General features: G+C 47.3%; 5 protein-coding genes across 5 annotated transcripts; 2 read left to right on the forward strand and 3 right to left on the reverse strand.

Moving 5' to 3' along the window:
- Positions 1 to 5711: 5711 nt before the first annotated feature.
- On the reverse strand, positions 5712 to 6710 carry CkaCkLH20_00331 (uncharacterized protein; the record flags this gene model as incomplete). The annotated part of the gene is made up of 1 exon (XM_038883051.1): positions 5712 to 6710. One exon carries the CDS (start codon positions 6708 to 6710, stop codon positions 5712 to 5714), a length of 999 nt encoding a protein of 332 aa, XP_038751756.1.
- Positions 6711 to 9873: 3163 nt separating this feature from the next.
- On the forward strand, positions 9874 to 12165 carry CkaCkLH20_00332 (uncharacterized protein; the record flags this gene model as incomplete). The annotated part of the gene is made up of 2 exons (XM_038883052.1): positions 9874 to 10229; positions 10320 to 12165. 2 exons carry the CDS (start codon positions 9874 to 9876, stop codon positions 12163 to 12165), a joined length of 2202 nt encoding a protein of 733 aa, XP_038751757.1.
- A 2354-nt stretch (positions 12166 to 14519) lies between these two features.
- CkaCkLH20_00333 (uncharacterized protein) lies at positions 14520 to 15152 on the reverse strand (the record flags this gene model as incomplete). Its single annotated transcript, XM_038883053.1, has 1 exon — positions 14520 to 15152. One exon carries the CDS (start codon positions 15150 to 15152, stop codon positions 14520 to 14522), a length of 633 nt encoding a protein of 210 aa, XP_038751758.1.
- Positions 15153 to 16197: 1045 nt separating this feature from the next.
- CkaCkLH20_00334 (uncharacterized protein) lies at positions 16198 to 16794 on the reverse strand (the record flags this gene model as incomplete). Its single annotated transcript, XM_038883054.1, has 2 exons — positions 16198 to 16311; positions 16366 to 16794. The coding sequence occupies 2 exons, from the start codon at positions 16792 to 16794 to the stop codon at positions 16198 to 16200; spliced, it is 543 nt and encodes a 180-aa protein (XP_038751759.1).
- A 765-nt stretch (positions 16795 to 17559) lies between these two features.
- On the forward strand, positions 17560 to 18806 carry CkaCkLH20_00335 (interferon-induced gtp-binding protein mx2; the record flags this gene model as incomplete). Its single annotated transcript, XM_038883055.1, has 2 exons — positions 17560 to 17768; positions 17828 to 18806. The coding sequence occupies 2 exons, from the start codon at positions 17560 to 17562 to the stop codon at positions 18804 to 18806; spliced, it is 1188 nt and encodes a 395-aa protein (XP_038751760.1).
- Between the last annotated feature and the right edge of the window lie 1071 nt (positions 18807 to 19877).

Below are 19877 nucleotides of genomic sequence, written 5' to 3' on the forward strand. Positions count from 1 at the left end.
GCTAAAATACTAATAAGTAGTAAACTAAGTATTTTAATACCTCTATAAAATATACTACCTCTACCTTACTTATAGAGCTAAAGCTAAAAGCCTATTTAATATACTTAAAGTAGCCTCTAGTACTAGCTTTAGAGATAATACCCTAAATAGAAAGAGCTCTTAAGGCTTTACTATAAAGCTCTTTAAAGGGATTATTATTTAGAAGATAAATAAGTAAATAATAATAACTACTTTAATAATAGAAATAGAGCTTTTTACTCTTTCATATATTATAAAAGAAGCCTTATTTATAAATTAACTTATCTCTATACTTTAAGTCTAATTATGAACTTTAAGTAGCTTAAAATTAACTTTCTTAACTACTTAAAGAGTTTAAATAATAGTTTATATTTAATATAATAACTAATAGATAATTTATTTAGTTATTAAAAAACTTTTATAACTTTAAATAAAGTTATAATATATTAATATTTATAATTATTAGCTAAAATAAGAGATCTATAAAGAGTAAATAAATATTTTATATATATTATTTATTAAGCTAATAGTTAATAAGTTTATTAAAGCTCTCTCTTAATAATAGTTTAAAACCTTTTAAGCTTAATTAAGCTTTTAAAATATAACTAAAAACCTTAAGGAAAACTAAAAAGAGGACCTTAAATAAGATTAGTTATATTAACTTAAGCTTATAAAAGCTAACTTAATATAAGACCTAACTATATAAAAGGGTTAAAAGTCTCTTTATATAAAGTAATAGAAGCTTAAGAGGTTATAAAAAAATAAAAGTAAGTTTTAAAAGTAAAAAAGAGATACTTAATTTAAAGTATAAGGCCTATTAATTTAAGGGTATCTATAAGTATAAAGCCCTTAAAAACGCTAGAACCTTTCTATTAAGGCTAAAGCCTATTAAAGATAAAACTAAAACTACTTAAAGGCTAAAATTACTAACTAAAAGGGCTACTATAATAAGTAATAGCCTTATAGGTATTAAAGTAAGTAATAAAAATAATAGCTATAAAGTTAATACTAACTCCTATATTTATAAAGAGCTTATTAAGCTAGTAGTAAAAGTTAATAATACTACTAAATAGTATAATACTACCTTTAAGACTAATAGGGCTAATAGAAAGAAAGCTCTAAAAGGATATAAAGGGTATACTAGCTAAGGGAGTACTATAGCTAAGTATAAAGGGATTAATACTACTAAAAAGAGAGGAACTACTAAAAGTTAAGGCGCTACTAAATATACTACTTATAGGAGTATTAAAGCTAAAAGTAAGAGCTAGTTCTCTATAGAAGGGAGAGGGAGCTAAAGTAGATATAAAAATAGTAAATAGGAAACTAAAAAGAACTATAGGAGTAAAAAGAACTATAAGAGAAGTAAGAGAAGTAAATATAGAGGGGGTATTAATAATAATAACCTCCTTATTATTATTAAGGAGGCCTCTTTTAGTATATATAATAATATTATAAAGCTTATTATATTTAATTTTAATTATTTAAATAAAAAGTATAAGTTAATAAACTATTTAATAAATCTTAAAAGTATAATATAACTTATAGTAATAAATATTTTATTTTTCTTTTTTTCTTTAAACCTTAATAAACTTTTAATAGAGATAGATAGTCTTCTTAATATTAAGTTAATACTTTTTATTACTTAAGTAATAGTTATAATACTTATAATAACCTATATAGTAGATATTAATCTTAAAGATATTTTTAATAAAAAAAGAAGAATAGCTAAAATAAAAGTTATACTCTTTAATATTATTATTATCTAAATAATAATACTTTTTTTAATAAAAAAAGATAACTTAAGGGAATATAAATACTTTTTAAAGCTATAGGGAGTTTCTATTTTAAATATATTATCTTACTTCTTCTTAAAGGCTATATTAATTTTCTTTTTTACTTTAATATAAGCTTCTATCTTAATAGCTTTCTTCTTTATAATAGCTTTAGCCTTAATATAAGTATTCTATTTATAAATAGCCTCCCCTTTTTTAATAAAAGTAGCCTTCTTTTTTATAATATCCTCTTTAGCTTTTTTCTTTTTAGCCTTTTTAACTTTCTTTTTAGCTTTATAAATAGAATAGCTATTAATAAAAATAAACTTATTACTCTTATAAAGATAGCTATATCTCTTAAGAGGCTTAAAAGCCTCTTCTTACTCTTTCTCCTCTTCTTTAGAGGTAAGGGGTTTATTAAAGCTCTTAAAGCCTATATTAGAGATAATAAGCTCTTTAATACCCTTAAGGATAAAGCGCTCTATTAAAAGTAGAAAGTTAATAAGCTTAAAGGGAAAATAAAATAAAAAAACTATATATATATAAGGTTAATAGAGTCTTTATAGACTCTCTACTCTTAGAAATTACTAATAGGATTAGCTTTATAAGAAGCTATATTACTTTTAGAGTTAAAAATACTAAGAGAAAAAAGCTTAAAGTATTAAATATAAAGTATATAAGTTTAATACCTAAATTTATAAAGACTAAAGATAAAAAATAAAAAAATTAATAAAGAGTTAAATAAAATAGTATTAGAGAAAGAATTTTATAAAGATATCTATATAATAAAGGTTATTACTCTATTAGTAATTAGAAAATCTAAATAATACTTTTATATAATAAAAAGGGTATATATATAGTAATAATACTTTAAAAGTCTAAAGAAAAAAAGAAAAAAAATTTATAAAGAGCTTATAGAATAGAATTATTTTATTAGTATTATAATAATATAAATAGTATAATATAATAAGTTAATTAGAAAATTTAAGAGAGTTATAAATACTATATAAGCTATCTATAAAATTTTCTTATTTATATATAACTATTTAAAACCTATTTAGCTATAAAGGGAGTAATAAAATAATATATACTATTTATTTAATAAGACTATAAAGCTATTTATAAATTACTTATAAGGTTAAGAATATCTATTTTTAGATAATAATTATCTCTAAAGAGATATATTAAATTTAAGAGGTATAAGTTAGGATTTTATATAAGAGTAATAAAATAAATCTATTTAGCTTAAGGGTAGATCTTATTAATATTAAGATCTATTTAAGCTCTTAGAATATTTAGGAGAAATTTTCTATAGCTTTATAAATAGATAGAAGAATATAATATAGCTAATTTAATACTTTCTCTTTTATCCCTCTTTTTTAAGCTTCTTTACTTATTATCTCCTTTAAGATAGTACTTATTACCTCTATAGTAATAATAATTTAAGCCCTTTATAAGAACTTTTAAAATAGCTATAACCTTAAAGCTATAGCTAAATAAAATAAATATTATTTTAAAGTCTTTTTTAATAATAAGGGTATTAAAATAGGTATAGAGTAGTAGGCGTAATACTAGGCGTAGAACTAGTTCTTAGTAGTAATATTAATATCTATTGGAAACTACTACCTAAAAATATATACGTATAGAAGCTATACTTGTACGCATATACGTGTGGGCATATATAGGCGTAGGCGCGCGTAGGCGCGTATAGGCGTAAGTAGGTATGGGCGCATAGGGCTTATCCTAGTCCTATTCTAGTATTATACTTTAAAGGCTTTATTATTTTAAAAGTAATTTAATTTAGCTTCTCCTCTATAATATATAGCTTTAAGATAATAATATTATTATTATTTAAGTTATTATTTAGTTAAGTTATAAAACTCTATTAAATATATATTATTATATATATAATAATACTTATTAAGATAAATACTATTTAGTTAGTTACTTTAATATATTAAGCTATATTATATATAGAAATATTATTCTTAATACCTTATTAGCTATTAATATTTTAAAAAAAGATTAATAAAAAGAGAGAGAAATAAGGGTTAAAATATAAAGGTAAATATAGCTATATAGTAATAATAATAGAGTAAATAATAAGTAAAATAGAGTTTTAGCCTAATTAATACTATAAGTAGATACTTTTTTATAGGAGCTACCCTAGGCTTTTTTATAGGAGCCACCCCGCTCTCTAACTCTCGTTCTTCTGCTTCCCGCTCGGCGGGAGTTTTCACTATGGGCGGAAAATAGGGGACGATCACCACCCTTTGGCAATTTCCGCGGGCCGATTTCCATGACAGTTTGATATTGCCTGCTGGCTGAATGGACAAGTGTCGTGTTCACTGTCTGTTCACACGGCTGGTGGCATTTTTTGGTGGTGACGTTTTGCTGACAAAGGTCGTGTTCGTCTTTCTGGCCAAGCGCGTACGTTACCGTAACCGAAGCACTCTATACGGCGGTCCACAGAGGTTGTTTCATGGAGAGTGGTCAGCGTCGTGTCTTGACGACGGGTGGACAGATCTTTTCGCTGCGAGTGACGAGTCGTCCTGCTGGCCGCATGCGGACGGACGAACCGCGACCGAGTTTGAGCGCTGCGGAAGGCCGATGGGGTGTTGGGTGGCAGAGATCCAGGGGAGCACCCCTGGGGAGGATGGGCGGCGATTTGTTGTGATTGGCCGGTTGGCCAGGTTTCAGAATGAGATGGTTCGTGGGGTGGATTTTCCTTTTTTCTTCTTTTTGCCATTTGTTCGAGTCGCCGTGTGTCGACGGAAATAGAATGGGTAAAAGTTGGGACGGGAAGACTGTTCTGGATGAACCTGGAGGAGTGATACGCGGGTAGATGCGGTGGTGCGATGTTTGGCTTTCCTTGCTTCAGATGTAGACATTTTGATGGTGTTGAGTATGCGAGGATCCAAGATATTCTCCTTCACATGATTGTATTCCGGTCTTTCTTTTCGAGAGGGACTCCGGGCCGGTTTTAGTGAGCATGTCTCATGTCTGAAGATAAGAATTTCTTCATTGGAAGGTCTTGGAGACGTCGGCGGCGGTAGCTTGTTTGGTGGCGTCCTTGAAGGCGTTCTCCTTGTGCGACGTTGCTCGAGTGACGCTGCCAGTGACCTTGGTCTCGCCGTCTTGGCCCGACTCTCATCGAGGCAGGTCAAAGGACATCAGGAAAGCAAGATAAGACGAGTTGCGATGGTACTACCAACGGGAAGGGACTCTATCCGAGATCGTACGCGCGGGGTGCCTGCGGTAACGAGGTATATGCGAGGCAGAAGTCAAGCACTGTCAACTGCGGGTGTCCGTGTGTTTGCCGCCGACGGGATTTCACACAGCTGTCTGCGTGAAGTTTTCGCCAGGCGGCTTCTGTCAGTGCTGAGAGTCAGATGCTTGTCGTCCGTGTAATACGGGCTTGACCCGTTTTTGGTTTAACATAGTTCTTCATGTAACCTTCTGGAATCGGGTGATCAGCCGTGGGCGATCTTCTACGACTCATTTCCAGGCAGCTGAATAGATTAATATGTCGAGAGCACGACTCGCGATATTGGAGCCTCTTGTGCTTTTCCGGCTGCAGGGCTTTCCATTTGAGAAATCATCACGCCTTGAAAAGGTAGACGGCCAGGCAATATGCATCTCGCCCTGAAGAATCTGGCGCTTCGGTACTTCCTGTCGCGATCGACAGGGGTACCAGGGCGCGTGTTTTGGCGTCATATTGCGAATGGCGGGAACGCCACCGATGTCGAATGTCGTCGGCTGTCTGTGGGGTTTAGCGAGTGTTCTCGGCCGGATTCGGTTAGTGTTCTCGCTGTCTTAACTCAGGCCCAAGTTGCCGTTCGTGAAAGCATGCCGGAGTCGTCCATCTTTCAACACTTCAAGGGCTACTTTGAGGAAGCCGCTTCTCTCATTTTCACCTGCTCAACACAGAAGAATTTCCTCCAAGTCATCTTCGTGAGCATCCTTCCACGCCAGCCCGCGTGTCATCGCCTCGACGACAGCAAACCCGATAAGTTGGTAATCGCCACTTTCTGCAACCTCGCGCAACACAAGGGGCATTGGGACTCCCGAGACGAGCGCAATCACGTCCCCGACCTGTGTTCCAACAGGACAATTTCCCACGGCCAGCGGGTGAGGAGCTGTAACGAACACGGTCCTTGACTTGTTGGCGAGTCCGTTGCATAGGCTGGCGTGAAATTCCATCAGCCGAGGGATGGATAACATGCGCTCCACAACATCGGAGGGCGTCATGGTGTCTACGCGCTGAATGATGCGATCCCAAGTCCACCAGAGGTGCTCTTCGGCCAGGAAGACGTGGGAGGGATCGTCTTTCGTGTCGAGGTAATGGCTTCTGCGGAGGCATGTGTCTCCAAAGGTAGCGCCTGGGTTCGTTCTCACAAGATGAGCGCGGTACTGATCTCGCGTCAAGGTAATGTTGTGAATGTGGGCTGCCCTTTCGTTCTCATCATATGTCTCGGATACTGGCTGGAAGGGTCTGCCGCACCAGTCGACGTGATTGATCTTGCGGCCGCGTACGACAAGCTTGTTCTCGTCGCGATTTGACCACCACGGATCAGAGTCCGGGGTCGCGTTGTTCCTTGCTCGTCCAAAGAGCTGCGAGGGTTTGAGCCACATCTTGTCGCTATCGAGCCGCCAGTCCGGCACCCACGAGGGCTGGCCGTCTTCTCGGGGGCCATTTGCGCAAAGTAGTAGGTTCAGTGACTTCGTCCAAGACAACAGCTTGAGAAATAGCTCTTTGTGTATCTCACCGAGGTCCCTCGAATAGTCGGGGGCAGTGAGCGAAAGCCCCAGCGTCTGGAGAATGGCATGCACGCCGTATGACTTGTCTTTTGGATTTGTGGCCTTTCGAGTCCGGATCTCTTGGATGATAGCTTCGACAGCATTGATCCTGCCTTCCATTTGAAGTTGGTCGCTTTTTCCGAAGCTAAAAGGAATGCTGAAGGAGAGCCCGGCGAAAACTAGCACGGTCACTGCTGGGATAAACCGGAATGCCTTTACTTCCATCGAATTGGGCTCGATAACAAATGCCATGGCTGTGCTTCCAACGAGAATGCCAAGGAAAGTGACAAGAATGGACCAATAAATGCGGCGGTAATGGGCCATGATTCTGTTGATGAAGGCAGCATATGCCGGAAGACCGGTCGTGAGAGATGTCTGCTCACGCCATGAGTCTGGCTGTCGAAGAGAAAACCATATTAGCGCCAATCCTACCCATTTGAAGGTGGTCGCTTCCGAAATTTGAATGGAAAAGTTTGTGCTAGACAGTTCCATAAAGAGAAGGCTTCGAGCGAGGTACTTCCATGGCAGGGTTTTTGTTCCGCAGCAGATGACGGGGTTTCGTGCCAGAAGGAACTCCTGCAGCGTCCAGACTCGACTTATCCAAATTCGAGAAAAGAAATCATCGAGGATGACATGTGATACCCAGCTATCAGGAAGGGAGAAGGTCCATTTTTGGCTGAGGCCTTTCGACAAATCTCGAGTCCCTGGAAAATAGTTTAGACTGGCCGGATAATAACGAGGAAAGGCTCCGGGATAAACATACCGTGTGTGCGCAGGTGGCGTGTTAGCTCCAGCCCATTTTTGAATAATATCTTCATGGCAAGCCTCCAGCACGTGGTTTGCCCGCAATGAACGACGGGATCTAATTCTTCAGTCGCAGGTAGGTATGTCTGAAATCCCGCCACAGATAGGTAATCGATGGCTTGATCGGATTCCGGGGTGCCTTCTCCCAGCCAGATGTAGACAGTGGCGGCCAGGGAGTAGATGTCACCCATCAACGGCAGCTGGTCTTCTTTCTCTTTAGTGTCGTCCTGATTGATACAAATGGCGTCTATCCAGACGGTGATGGCCCCGAAATGCGCCCTGAGATGCGATAATGCAGACCAGCAATTTGACGACACTGGAACGGCGTGATTTCCGATCGAAATCGTTTCCGGTGGAGAAGTAAATGTGCCCCAGACGTAGGAGAGAGCGGTGAACCGGGGCTGATCATCTAGCTTGATAATTCGAAGGTTGCCGTTGATGGGGCTTTGAGGATCGCAATCCCACGGCTTCTCAATCTCGAGCACGCGAATCGACCTCGAGCCTGGTAGGAGCGGGATCGAGGTGTAGAGGTCTGCCAGCGCCATCGTCACGCTGTTGTCAAGCGGCTGCGGCGTGTCCGTGCTCTCCAGAGAGCACGATGCGTCGGGAGGACGAGCTGCCAATCACGGACTCGACGACGAAGTCGGATGTTGAAAGAGTGCTACTGATCTGACCATACCGCCGCAATCCGCAACCAACGATGGTGGTGATCCTGAGCAGGCAAGAACTAGGCATCTACATTACCTCAGCAGCGACTGGGGTACGTACTGGGTGCCTTCCACGATAAGGCGCTAGCCACAGGTTAGAGCAGCGGCAGTGAGACAAAGCGTGGGTTCCATTGGTGACACAGCAACAGGGTCGAAGCTAGGTAAGAAGTAGTCAGGGGAGTTCAAGTCGCAGTTGCCAATCACCGAGATGTCTTTGAATTTGCTTTTGGCTGGAGGCTCATTAAGAATGTCGTGGTTGGTTTCAAGACTCTTCCAACGGCCCGACGACCAAGACGCGGCTCATTTCTTGTCTTTGTCTCAGTTTCTACTGGGCGCCGGCGCAACAGCAAAAGACCCCGACGGACATTACCAACTGCAATCCTTGACTTGGTTTTCCCGTCCTGAAAATCACGTCTTAAGTCTTAAAATTGATGCCTCCACTGATCGCTGACATGGCGGCCAAAACACTACTCGCGCTTGTCAGCAGAAAAAAAAGACTTGGCCCCCCTTTTTTTCCACTCTTCCGCTGCCAAAAGCAGCAGCGAACGACCAAAATCACACAATGTCACCCTGGACTTTTCGAGTCTCCACGCCCGCAGCCCGCGCGAGTCTTGCGTGTGATGGATTGATTGATCACTGCCGGACGCCGGAGTCCCAGACGTCCAGCCTCCCCCATCCAATCCTCTTTTAGGGGGGCCAAGGCCAGAAGTCCCCCGCCTGGATGCCATTCCTTTCTTAGGAAATTAGTTGGGCCCTTTGGCCACTTGTTACTCTAGCACCTGCCCTTGGGTAAAGAAGTTCCATCTTCTTGACGAGTGCCGCGCCGGCAGTGGTGGCAGTGGTACGTGTTCTATCTGCAGGTATCCCCTCGGAATACAAACAGACGGGCACCAGTTTCCACCAGTCTCGATAGATCCGACGAATCGAATTGCGGTTACTGCGGTAAGGGTCCTTTCGAACGTTGCGTTGCGTTGCCAGCAGTAGGTACGAATAGGTGTACATCCCCTGCGGAGACCTTGCCTCTTCCAAGATCCTCCTGCTTCCTGCTTCCTGCCGTGTGTGAACCTATCGGCTGCATGTGTGCTGTGTTCCTGCCTGCAGCCTGCGTCTCCTATCCTGAACGTCAGTCCTTTCCTATCCTGGCTCACGTCGACCCTCCTTTTTGGTCTCCATCCAGCAGCAACGTCTTTCCCTCTCCTTTTTCACCACCACTCCTTTCCTCCCAACTGTCATCTCAGCAAGACTTTTCTTCTTTGTTCGTTTCGTCGATATTCTCGTCGTTTCACCTCGATACCTCATCTCTGATTTGCGGAGCATTCTCTGTCTTCCCGCGACATACCTAGTTTGCACGTCGTCGTCCACCCACATCCACCGAGGAAGAAGGAAGAAAAAACACCTATCGAACAGGGTCTTCTTTGATAGGAGCCGTGCCACTCTTTTAAATCAACAAGCCTTATCCAATTTCGCCAAGCCCCCCCAGTCGCCGGTCCCGCTCGACCACGCTGCTGTAAACCGGTTTGTCGATTGGGTTTCCGCGAAGACCAACAATCGCCTTTCCGACACTTCTTCTCTTCGCGTGCGCGCTCCATCGTTGTTCGCCCGTCCTTCCTTTGGTCCCAACTGTGCGTCGTCGCAGTATGCCTCTCTAGCGCCGAGGCACCATCCTACCGTCACCTAACCGCCGCCACCGTCTGATAGCTACATCACAGTTTCAGACCACTGCGCCTTTTAATAATTCAGTCGCTGCCGCTGCCGCCGCGACCGCCAAAGCCATGATGACAATGCTCAAGCAGTCGTCAACAGGCTTCGTCGCCCCGAGAGCCCGTCCCAAGACGTTGCTCTTCCTCGCCCTCGCCGTTGTCTCCGTCTACTTCCTTGCCACCCGCGGCGCGCCCGCGGGATACCACGTCGTGCCGTGGAACCACGATGGCGTCGCTGCCCCTCCTCCTGCCGCCGATAAGGCTCCCGAGCAGCCTGTGAAGCCCGCCGAGCCTCCCAAGTCGGACGAGGAGAAGAAGCAAGAGGAGGAGAAGCAGAGACAGGAAGAGGAGAGGTTGAAGCAGGAGAGAGAAAAGTACGAACAGGCCCTCCGAGATGAGTTCGCGGCTGAGTACGAAGCCGCCAAGAGGTATGTGCTGAAAACTTCCCGCCGGCAGACGGCGGAAACGTCAACTGTCACGCACGTTGGCATGAACTGACTCCGGTTAAACTTTACTAGGCTTCCCGGGAATGACTACATCTACGGCAACACGCTCAATTCATTGACCAACAAGGACAACCGAACCGCCGAGCACGCTGCCGCTCTCCGCGATGTTGGCGCCCAGGACGTCGCCTACACGAACCTGCGACCCGTTGCCTACAACCCGTACCCCGAATACAACGGCGAGGAATGGAACAAGACGCACCGCGCCCCGTATGTGCCATGCATTGGAGCGACCGGCGAGGTCGTTGAGGACCTCTTGGTCTTCAAGGGCCAGCCCCAGAAGTTCCCCGCCACTGGCTTCGGCGGCTTCGATGTTATGAACATGGACGGCAACATTTGCTACGAGCGCGAGACTCGTCTGGGACCCTACGGCTTGCTTCCCCAGCTCAGCAAGGCCGGCCTTCGCATTGATTGGGACAATATCAACTGGGGTGATCTGCAGGAGAAGTGCATCGAGAGAAACGCTGCTAGATTCGACGAGGGCAAGCCCAACGAGTACATCAAGACAGCCTATGCCGACATCGCCGAGAAGTACGGCAAGGAGGTTGACGAAGAGCTCGAGAAGCGCGGTTTCACCAAGTCGAAGGAACCCAAGGCGAAGAAGGCCGATTCCCGAACCGCCGTTCTGCTGCGATCTTACACCGGAAAGAAGTACAGCGAGAACGACAAGCAGGTCATCCGCGCCCTCATTTCCGAGCTTTCTCTCCGATCCGGCGGTGAATTCCAGGTTTTCCTGCTGCTGCACGTCCGAGAACAGGAGCTCGACATTTTGAACGACGAGGCGACCTACCAGTACGTCCTCAACGAGCACGTGCCCCTCGAGTTCCACGGCATCACGAAGTTGTGGAATGATAAGGCTGTCTGGGATATTTACACCGCTCTCACCGACGACAACGAGAGAAGCGTACACTCCGCTCAATGGCTTTCTGTCCAAAAGTTCAGCCAGGACCATCCCGAGTTTGACTTCATCTGGAACTGGGAAATGGATGCCCGCATCGTCGGCCACCATTACGATTTCCTGAAGCGTCTTGACGAGTTCTCCAAGAAGCAGCCTCGCAGAGGTCTCTGGGAACGCAACGAGCGCTACTACATCCCCGACTACCACGGTGACTACGACAACGACTTCCGCAAGGACGTTGAGAAGCGCACCCGCGGCAACCAGGTCTGGGGTCCCCCCAAGCGCGGCTTCATCAACCCTGTCGGTCCCAAGCCTCCCGTCGAGAACCCCGAGAAGGACCCCTACAAGTGGGGAGTTGGTGAGGATGCGGATATGATCACTGTTGGCCCTATCTTCAACCCTATCAACAGCAGCTGGATCATCTCCGACCACATCTGGGGTTACAGAGACGAGGAGCACCCCGACCCCGCGAAGACCCTCCCCCGCCGCACCACCATCGTCACCCAATCTCGTGTTTCGAAGCGCTTGTTGGACATCATGCACGTAGAGAACCTCCGCGGGAACCACATTGCTTCCGAAATGACGCCTCAGACCGTTGCCCTCCTTCACGGCTTCAAGACCGTCTTTGCCCCCCACCCCACCTGGTTCGACCGCCCGTGGAACGGCACCTTCCTCGCCAAGTGGTTCAACCCTGGTCCCCGTGGTGAGAGCGGTGGCGAGGGAAGCCCCATGGGCTGGGGCAGAGAGCGTAGATACCAGGGCATGACCTGGTACTACCGCGCTGAGCCTCCCGCGAGGCTGTACAACAACTGGATTGGATACGAGGACACCTCGTATGGAGGCAAGGAATGGGAGCGGACACACGGCCGTCCCTGCTTGCCGCCGATGATTCTTCACCCAATCAAGGAGGTCAAGCCGACAGAGAAGGGCTTCAAGACTAAGTTTGAGCTGTTCTACGGCTGAACGAGCTCACGCAACGATGGTGTATGATGTACGAACAAGACTTGCTTCGACAGGGCTCCACGATCATGAGGGCAAAACATCTGGCTGGAGCGGAATATCAACAGTCAAAGCGACAACACTAGACGTCCATGAAAGGGATTCCTGGAGTCTGGTCACGAGACTGGTCGGAGTAACGAAATGGCACCAACCCCTCTCCCAGGCTATGGTCTTCACCGAAGCGTATTGTGCATCCGTATGCGATGCCGGTAGGAAGAAAATGGGGAATTCGGCGCGACGGTCGCCGTAGGAGCTAGGCGTTCTTGTCAGTTTGCTTTCCGCCTGTTGGGCGATGATTGTATTCTTCATCCCGCCCACGGGTATGGCATTTCAAAACATACCACTGTTCTTTCTATCTGTTCCATTATGACACCTTTTTGTCTTTCTTTCTTTTTTCTTTCCTCCCGTCTTGGGCATTTCAGAGCGACTAGACCTTTTTCTTACTCTACCCTCGGTCCACGAACAGGATCGGGGCTCCGGTTCTTTGTACAAATGATGGATGTGACGGGAGGTTTGGGAATGGGTAGATACTTAGAGCATGCTCCTGAGGGGGCGGAAAACGTGTCAATAATAATTGCCATGGGTCACAACTATGTCTGGCGCTCAATTCGTGTGAATTGTGTGAGCCCAGTTGCTTTTCACGGTGTCGTCGATGTTTAGTGGACCTAAATCTGGTTGAGGCTGTCAGCTTCAAGCGGCCACTATTTTGAGAGTTTTAAGAGCGACCGGCCTCCTGAATTTCAAGAGAACACCATTGTAAGGGGTGACTGGTGATAGCCAGCTTCGAACTGGTGGTAGCAAACGCGGTACGATCTCGGACTGTCGCCCATTATGACGTACGCACTGAGCCTTGGGTTTTGTGCTTTCGACGGATAGATCGCGTCATCACTGCGGTATCACGGATGGATACTCGGAGGACGGCGTTGATGGCCAGAGGATGGTATCGCAACACCAACAGCTTTGCCTTTGGAGAGACTTCATGTTGAGGTGGGGGTTTCTTACGGGGCTTGGTTGAGTTCATCGCCACACAAAATATAGCGAATGATTCGCAAGAGCTGACTCGATTGCCGGCCCGGATGGGAAAAAAAAGTTACCGTTCGATTTACACGCGGTTTTCATAGTCCTTTCTTGCTCACAAGTGGGTAGGCGCAACTCGCGGCTGGGATGTTTACCAGGCGCTTGGGGTATGCATTCTGGATGTTGTTGCAGCAGCAGCTGTTGGCCTTGATCTGAATGGATGTGGACTCTACATACTCTGGACGAGGCGCTTAAGGTCTTCGACATCGATGTCTGATGTTAGATGTATAAAAAGACGCCTCCCGACAGAGAATGGTCAGCGCGACAAGACAGAATCAGATCGAGTGCTGCTACCACAGAACTGAAGATTCCTGAGCTAAAAGTAAGGCTTATAGCTAGACTTGCAGTCTGGAACTAGCCGGGCTTCATCATTACTATGCCGTCGTATTGCTGGGTAAATACGGAAAGGAGGTCGGTGACCTTGGATGACGAGCGATGCGTTGGGCTGCGTAAGTTCATATCTCAGCAATGTGATCAACCTGGAGGTATTGCGGAGGCTTCGGGAATCCAGCATGACATCGAAACTGGCGATTGCAGAGAAAGAGCCAGACTTTCAACAATGTCGACATGCCGTTGTCTAACGCCGTACACTGTTCAGCGGATTCATCACGTGGGTCACATAGAAGCGGCTATGAAATAATCCGAGAGACGATGAAAAGGGACCAACAGTGCTGGCCCTGTTTCTCCTCAGGCTCTGGAATGGGCAGCTCGTCATCCATCATGAAATCGTGCTCCATTCGAAACGTCTGCGAAGACACGGCTGCCGGTTTCTGGTGCTGGCGACACACATGCTGGCGGGCGGGCGGTAAGGATGACTTGCTATCGGCTATGTTGTTTGCTTGGATGTATTCGAATGCGATGATTCCAAGACGAACGACGATGAGGGTGGGTGATGAGAGATGACAGCCTTTCGCGAGGCGTGTGGCACTTACACTGCCTGGGCTGGCTTATCACACGCTGAGTTCTCTGCAATCAACTTAGGGACCAGACACTCAAACGAACCTCTGCATCCAACCAACCTGGATATGTTGGGACCAGAATCGCTTTCGATACCCGGATGTCGTTGTTTAAATAAACACTCGCACATCGCGATGGTGCTCGCTGCCGCTTTGTGACGGCAGTCATTCTTGACTTGGCAAGAATGAAGCTTGGTCAGAGAGGTTGTGAATTTACTGGTACGGAAACGTCGACTGCAACTCATCGCCATTGAATCAACTATACTTAAGTTCAAGTTCCCCCATTCAAAGCAAGTAGTCCAACATATCAGAAAGAGGAGCCAACCCCCCAACCGGTCCAACATTCCGAACGAAGTCCCTCAACGCAGTCATGATCAACTTGGCAAAATCGGACTGGGACATGGTGATCGAGAACGTCTTCTGCCGCGTATCCGGGTTGACGTTATACAACCCCACCCTCCCAGCAGCCTGATACGTCGAGCCATGCGCCACCGCGTTTCTCAACATGCTCGCGAACCAGTAGTCCCTGTTCGAATTCTGCCAGACGTCGACGATGGCAAGGCCGTAATCGGCCTCGAACGCCGCCCGGCCCCCGGCGCCGCCGTACCGGTCCAGCCCGAAGATGGTGCTGCCCTCCCCGTAGACGCCCGGGTCGAGGTCGTAGACCTGGCGGTACCGCTCCCAGGTCTGCACGTAGCCGTTGTACGCGAGCGAGAGGAGGGCGAAGTGGGAGGTGTCGTCCTCGAACTGGGCCTTGGCCTCGTCGGTGAGGGCCAGGAGGACGCCGTTGCGGCCTTGGAGCTTGTCGGCGAGGAAGGTGGATACTTTGATGCGGTTCTGGTAGACGGCGAGGGCTGATGTGGTTGTTCCGAGGACTTGCTTGATGTGAGGGCCGGTGAGGCGCTGTGGTAGAGCCATTTGTGTGTGTGAGGTGTGGTAGTGTGTTGAAAAGATCAGAGAGGAGGCTGCTCTTTGGGTCTATTTGAGCTTGAAAGACTGAAATATCTTGACTGCCATCTGAGAGCGAGTGTAATCTGGTCAATAAGAGGTATGTCAGAGACCTTATATATGTTTTGCGATGCAAGTATCCGAGACGTCTGGTCGAGGTTTGGAGTCTACGAAAGGTCTGTAGGTTTGGTATACCCAGTTTCAACATCTCAGTACTGACATTGGATCATCATCATCGATTTTCACTGTTATCCAGAAGAGAATGATGCATCAAGCCATGCCTCGAGATCGAGCTCGCCTAACGTAGCTCACACCCTTTGGACAGCGATTTCGAATAGACCTTTCGGCCTCTCCGCGAACACAGGTTCTTTGGCCAGCTGAATGTGATATTGTTTCGTGTTGGATGCGGCGACGGAGCTGAGGTCGTGCCCAAAGTCAGCTAGATTGTGCCATTACCTCGAGAACTTGAGACATATGGTGGTTTGAGATTGGTGTTGTATTCAGTCAAATCGGTACCAAAGAGGAATAAGGCAGTGATTGGGGAGAGCTGAACTGTTAGTGCATGGGCGGTTTTAGACCAGTCGCGATGCTCTATTGCCTCGTTGTCGACTGCCGCTATTGACTACAAACGATGGTACTAAGGTGGCCTGACATCAAAAATGTGACATCCACGTCCCCATCAGGAAACTTGCGCGCAGTGAGTGTCTCGATTGATCTAGCGAAGGGAATCTGATGGTGGTTGATCTACCTTGCCTTACCTTCGGTACCTACCTGGGTAGGTTGCAAAGGTTTCAGCTGCTAGGGCTCGTCACAGCTGAAAGCCCCCTGTAATTCCTCATTCGAGCGACATCCATGATGCCCAAGCAAGCGGGTAGGAGATGCTCTGGATGGCAGAAGTCGCCAGGATATCTTCAAGGCCTAATGGGTTCATTGGTTTCATTATGCTGAATTAGTGCCACGCAGTGGCAACAAGAATTGAACAGAAATTGTGCCAGCCTCATTTCGTCCCTCTCATTCAACCCTGCAGCTCCATCTTAACGACGCCGTCGCGCTCCATCATAGCCAACTCCTTGTGAAACTTGGCCTGCTTCTCTGGTGTTGCCTTATTCCTCCTCGGTCTTCGGCTCATCTGCAATGACCGGAACTTCTTCATCAGCAAAGGCTTGATCTAAGGGACCTCAACTTGGCGTTTGGATGGAACGACGCCGTCGGCAGTGTCCTCGAGGACTGAAGTATCGAATGATGAAGTGTCGACGTCCTCGAGCTCAAGCAGTTGAACAAGCTCAGAGAGCTCAGGAGCTTCAGCAGTATCCATTTCCAAGGTGTCCACCGCCGGATCAGTTTCAGGGATGTCGCCAGAGGTCTCGTCGGAGTCGATGTTCGTATTCGCCAGCATTAGATCGACGTCCTTCATGGTGCCTCTGATGTTAACGGTGGATGCTTTAAGATAATAGGCGTCAAGGACAGCCCCGAGGAGATCCGTATTCACGATATCAACATCCTCGCCTGAGGGGATGCTGCTGTCGACTCCATCGCTCTCAGTATTGACTGGAGCAGCACACGCCACAGAGGCCAAGAGGATCGAGGTGGTGAGAATGAGTGACTTCCGCATTTTTCATGTGAAATTGAATGTAGCAGGAACTTTTATCTTATGATGTTGGGTCTTGGAGAAACTGTAACGTACGTTGTAAAAAGCACTACCTGCTCATCAGGGACTCAGGGCAGCTTATATTGCATGCTTCAGACCATCGGGAAAGGGCACAGGTTGCAAGTTTTGAGAAGTCGAGTGAAAACAAGCTCAAAATAGTGGTAATTGAACGAGATTGAGTGGCAGAAACGTGACTTGGTGTAAGTTCGGCGTGAGACTTCGCTGATAGACAGCTTCCTTTCTCATGTATTGGAAGTGAGATCGTGAGAGTCTCACAGCTCTTTCTGGTGAGAACATCGTGAGCTTCTACTATGAGAACAATTGTGGTGACATTGAGCAAATGTCTGACTTAATCGATTGGAGGTCCGGTCACTCATTTCCTCATATCTTGGCAGCAAAACATTTGCATCGGGCTTGACATGTCGTCGCCTCATTGCTTGAATATTCAGAACCAGATATCCGAGTTAGCTTTTCGACACAAATCAAAAAGAAGCATTGAGGCAACAACAATGATGCAGATCATAGCCGTAAGCACTAAACTTTTCCCGCACCCCAACGCGTTACTGCCGCACTACCGAATCCTTCGCGGCGAACTGCGCAAGCGGTAAGAGGAGGATGAACCATTCCACGTCATCAAATCACCGGGCAGAGGAGAAAAGCATCTCAGAACTTGGTTCTGCGACCGAAACTCAATCACGCCTCAATCATCAGCCAAATTGATAAGTTAGAATGGCTTCAACAACCACCCAAGAAGAGCAAGTCTTCCCAGACGCAGCAGAATACCTCAGTGACCCCCGCTTTCATCAGTCCTTCACCCTCCCAGCAGACCCCTCATTGCCACCCGATTTCAAAGTCACGTACAGCGACTACGGCTTCCGGGACGCAGAACACCCAGACCGCGAGAATGTTCTGCTCTGGTGCAGCGGCCTCCTAGGCAGGTAAGCAAGCATCACAATCAGCGCTCTGTCTCACATCTCACTCACCGAACCAACCGAAGCCGCTATCTCCATATCGCAAAAGACAGTCTCGCCAAGCGACACAAGGTCCGCATAATCGACATCGACCGGCCGGGCTTCGGCGGCACCACCCCCGTGCCCAACCCCGGAGACCGCGTCCGCGCCTGGGTCACCATCGTCCCCGCCCTCCTCGCCCACCTCAACATCCGCCACGTCTGCCTGGCCGCCCACAGCGGCGGCGCCATCTACGCGCTCAACACGCTGCTGTACCTCCGACACCTCCTCTCACCGGCGCGTCCGTACGTCGCCATCATCACGCCGTGGGTGCACACCTCGCACTCCGGCGCCCCGCTGCTGACGGCGGCGGGCGTGCTGCCCGAGAGCATGGTCGGCGCGCTCGACAAGGTCGCTGGCTTCATCAACCGGAACCTGGCTCCCGCTATTGGGTTCAGCGGCGCCGCGATCGGTGCCGTGAGCGACATGTTGCCCAGTCTGCAGGGGAAAGGGGCGTACATGGCGCCCGGGGTGGACGTGAGGCTTGCGGAGTTCGAGCAGAAGATCTGGAAGCAGCTCATCGACAGGGTGTACTCAGAGAACGTGGAAGGACTCGGACAGGATGCCCGTCTGCTTCTGAAGAGAACCGGGCACGAGGGGTTTTGGGGAGAATGGAACGACCATGATCAGTTTGTGCCACTCTTGGCGGAGAAGGAGAGGGAACTCAACGCAGACAAGAAGCTCCGAGTGGAAATCTTCTTTGCGGAGTCGGATGCGTTGATCGGAACTGGCAAAGGGCCGGAATACTTTGACAAGTGTTGGACGGAGGAGAAGAGGGGGGACAGAATCGAGTACAAGAGCTGTGTGGTCCCGAAATCAGACCACGATGGCATTGTGAGTCTGAGGTTTGGTGTTTTTGAGCAGATTATCCGCAGAGTTGCCGGAGAAGAAGAGGGGGCGGCACCGGCGACAACCACTGCCTCCACTGCGCCGGCTTCTGCGGCCAGAGAAGCTGTTGTTTCGTGAGATTGTATGCCCCCGGTTTCTTTTGTCCACATGCAGTTGGAAAAGCCCGGATCTATAATATGGGCCGGAAGACTTGCTCGATTCGCAAATTTTCCAACAAGGAACGCTCATCAGGCATGGTTGTAGGCATCATGTCGTATGATATTTGGGCGGTGCCTCCTACCTGTCGAATTAAGCCAAGAATTCCTATAGAGCATCTTCAGAAAGCTCTTAACGAAGGTGGTATCTGAAGGCTTGTAGTCTACCAGACAAGCCTCATCCGTTTCGAGGTGAATGAGCTCGGAGGATCCCTTCTTCCTCTTGGCTCAAACCACAGCAGGTCGACTCGCGGACCGAGGCTGCTTCCCCGCGTCCTCATGAACTCAATCCCCAACACTTTGGCAAAACCTCCGTGCAGCTGAGCCCAAGATCAGACGAGATAAAGTTCTTGGAATAAGGCCCAGAAACGATCGATGAGCCAACGAGTCGTTCATTGGCATATCACCCCAAATCCGTCTCCTCCTTCGGATTCGGACTATCGATCTCAGACTGGAGTGAACGACGGATAAGCAATAGCTTCCGTCGCAAGGTGATTTCGGACTTCATCTTCTTGAAGACAATAAATGCAACGCAAATTACCCCCCGTTCATCGTGCTCGACTTGGGATTTCGTCGTGAACCCATGCCCTGCTGGAAGCCGGGAGTTTGGACAGGTGAAAGAAGGTCACTCGGCCCAACCCATGACAGCACTCGTCGTTGATGCCGGCACGACTCAGCATCGTCGGTGTCACAGGCTCACTCCTCGGATTGCTCATGCCACTGCCCTGCCCCGCTCATGAGAGGTTGAGTTGAACCAGGCCGACTACCGGAGCCTATTCCATTCTCCCTTGTAAACACTTCGGAGAAACAAATATCACCCCGCAGAACGTTGGAAGTTGGGGACTCCGAGACAATGCGTTGCAGCGGGCAAGGTCCAAAGCAAATTGATAGGCGCAGATGACATCTGTTAATGACCCCACGAAACGCTCCCCGCGTCCTTATCAGCGCCCATCACCCACCCGCGCCGAGGCCCGGAAGGCGCCCGGACCACATC

Source organism: Colletotrichum karsti (assembly GCF_011947395.1).
Source record: "Colletotrichum karsti strain CkLH20 chromosome Unknown Scaffold1, whole genome shotgun sequence".
NCBI lineage: Eukaryota > Fungi > Ascomycota > Sordariomycetes > Glomerellales > Glomerellaceae > Colletotrichum > Colletotrichum karsti.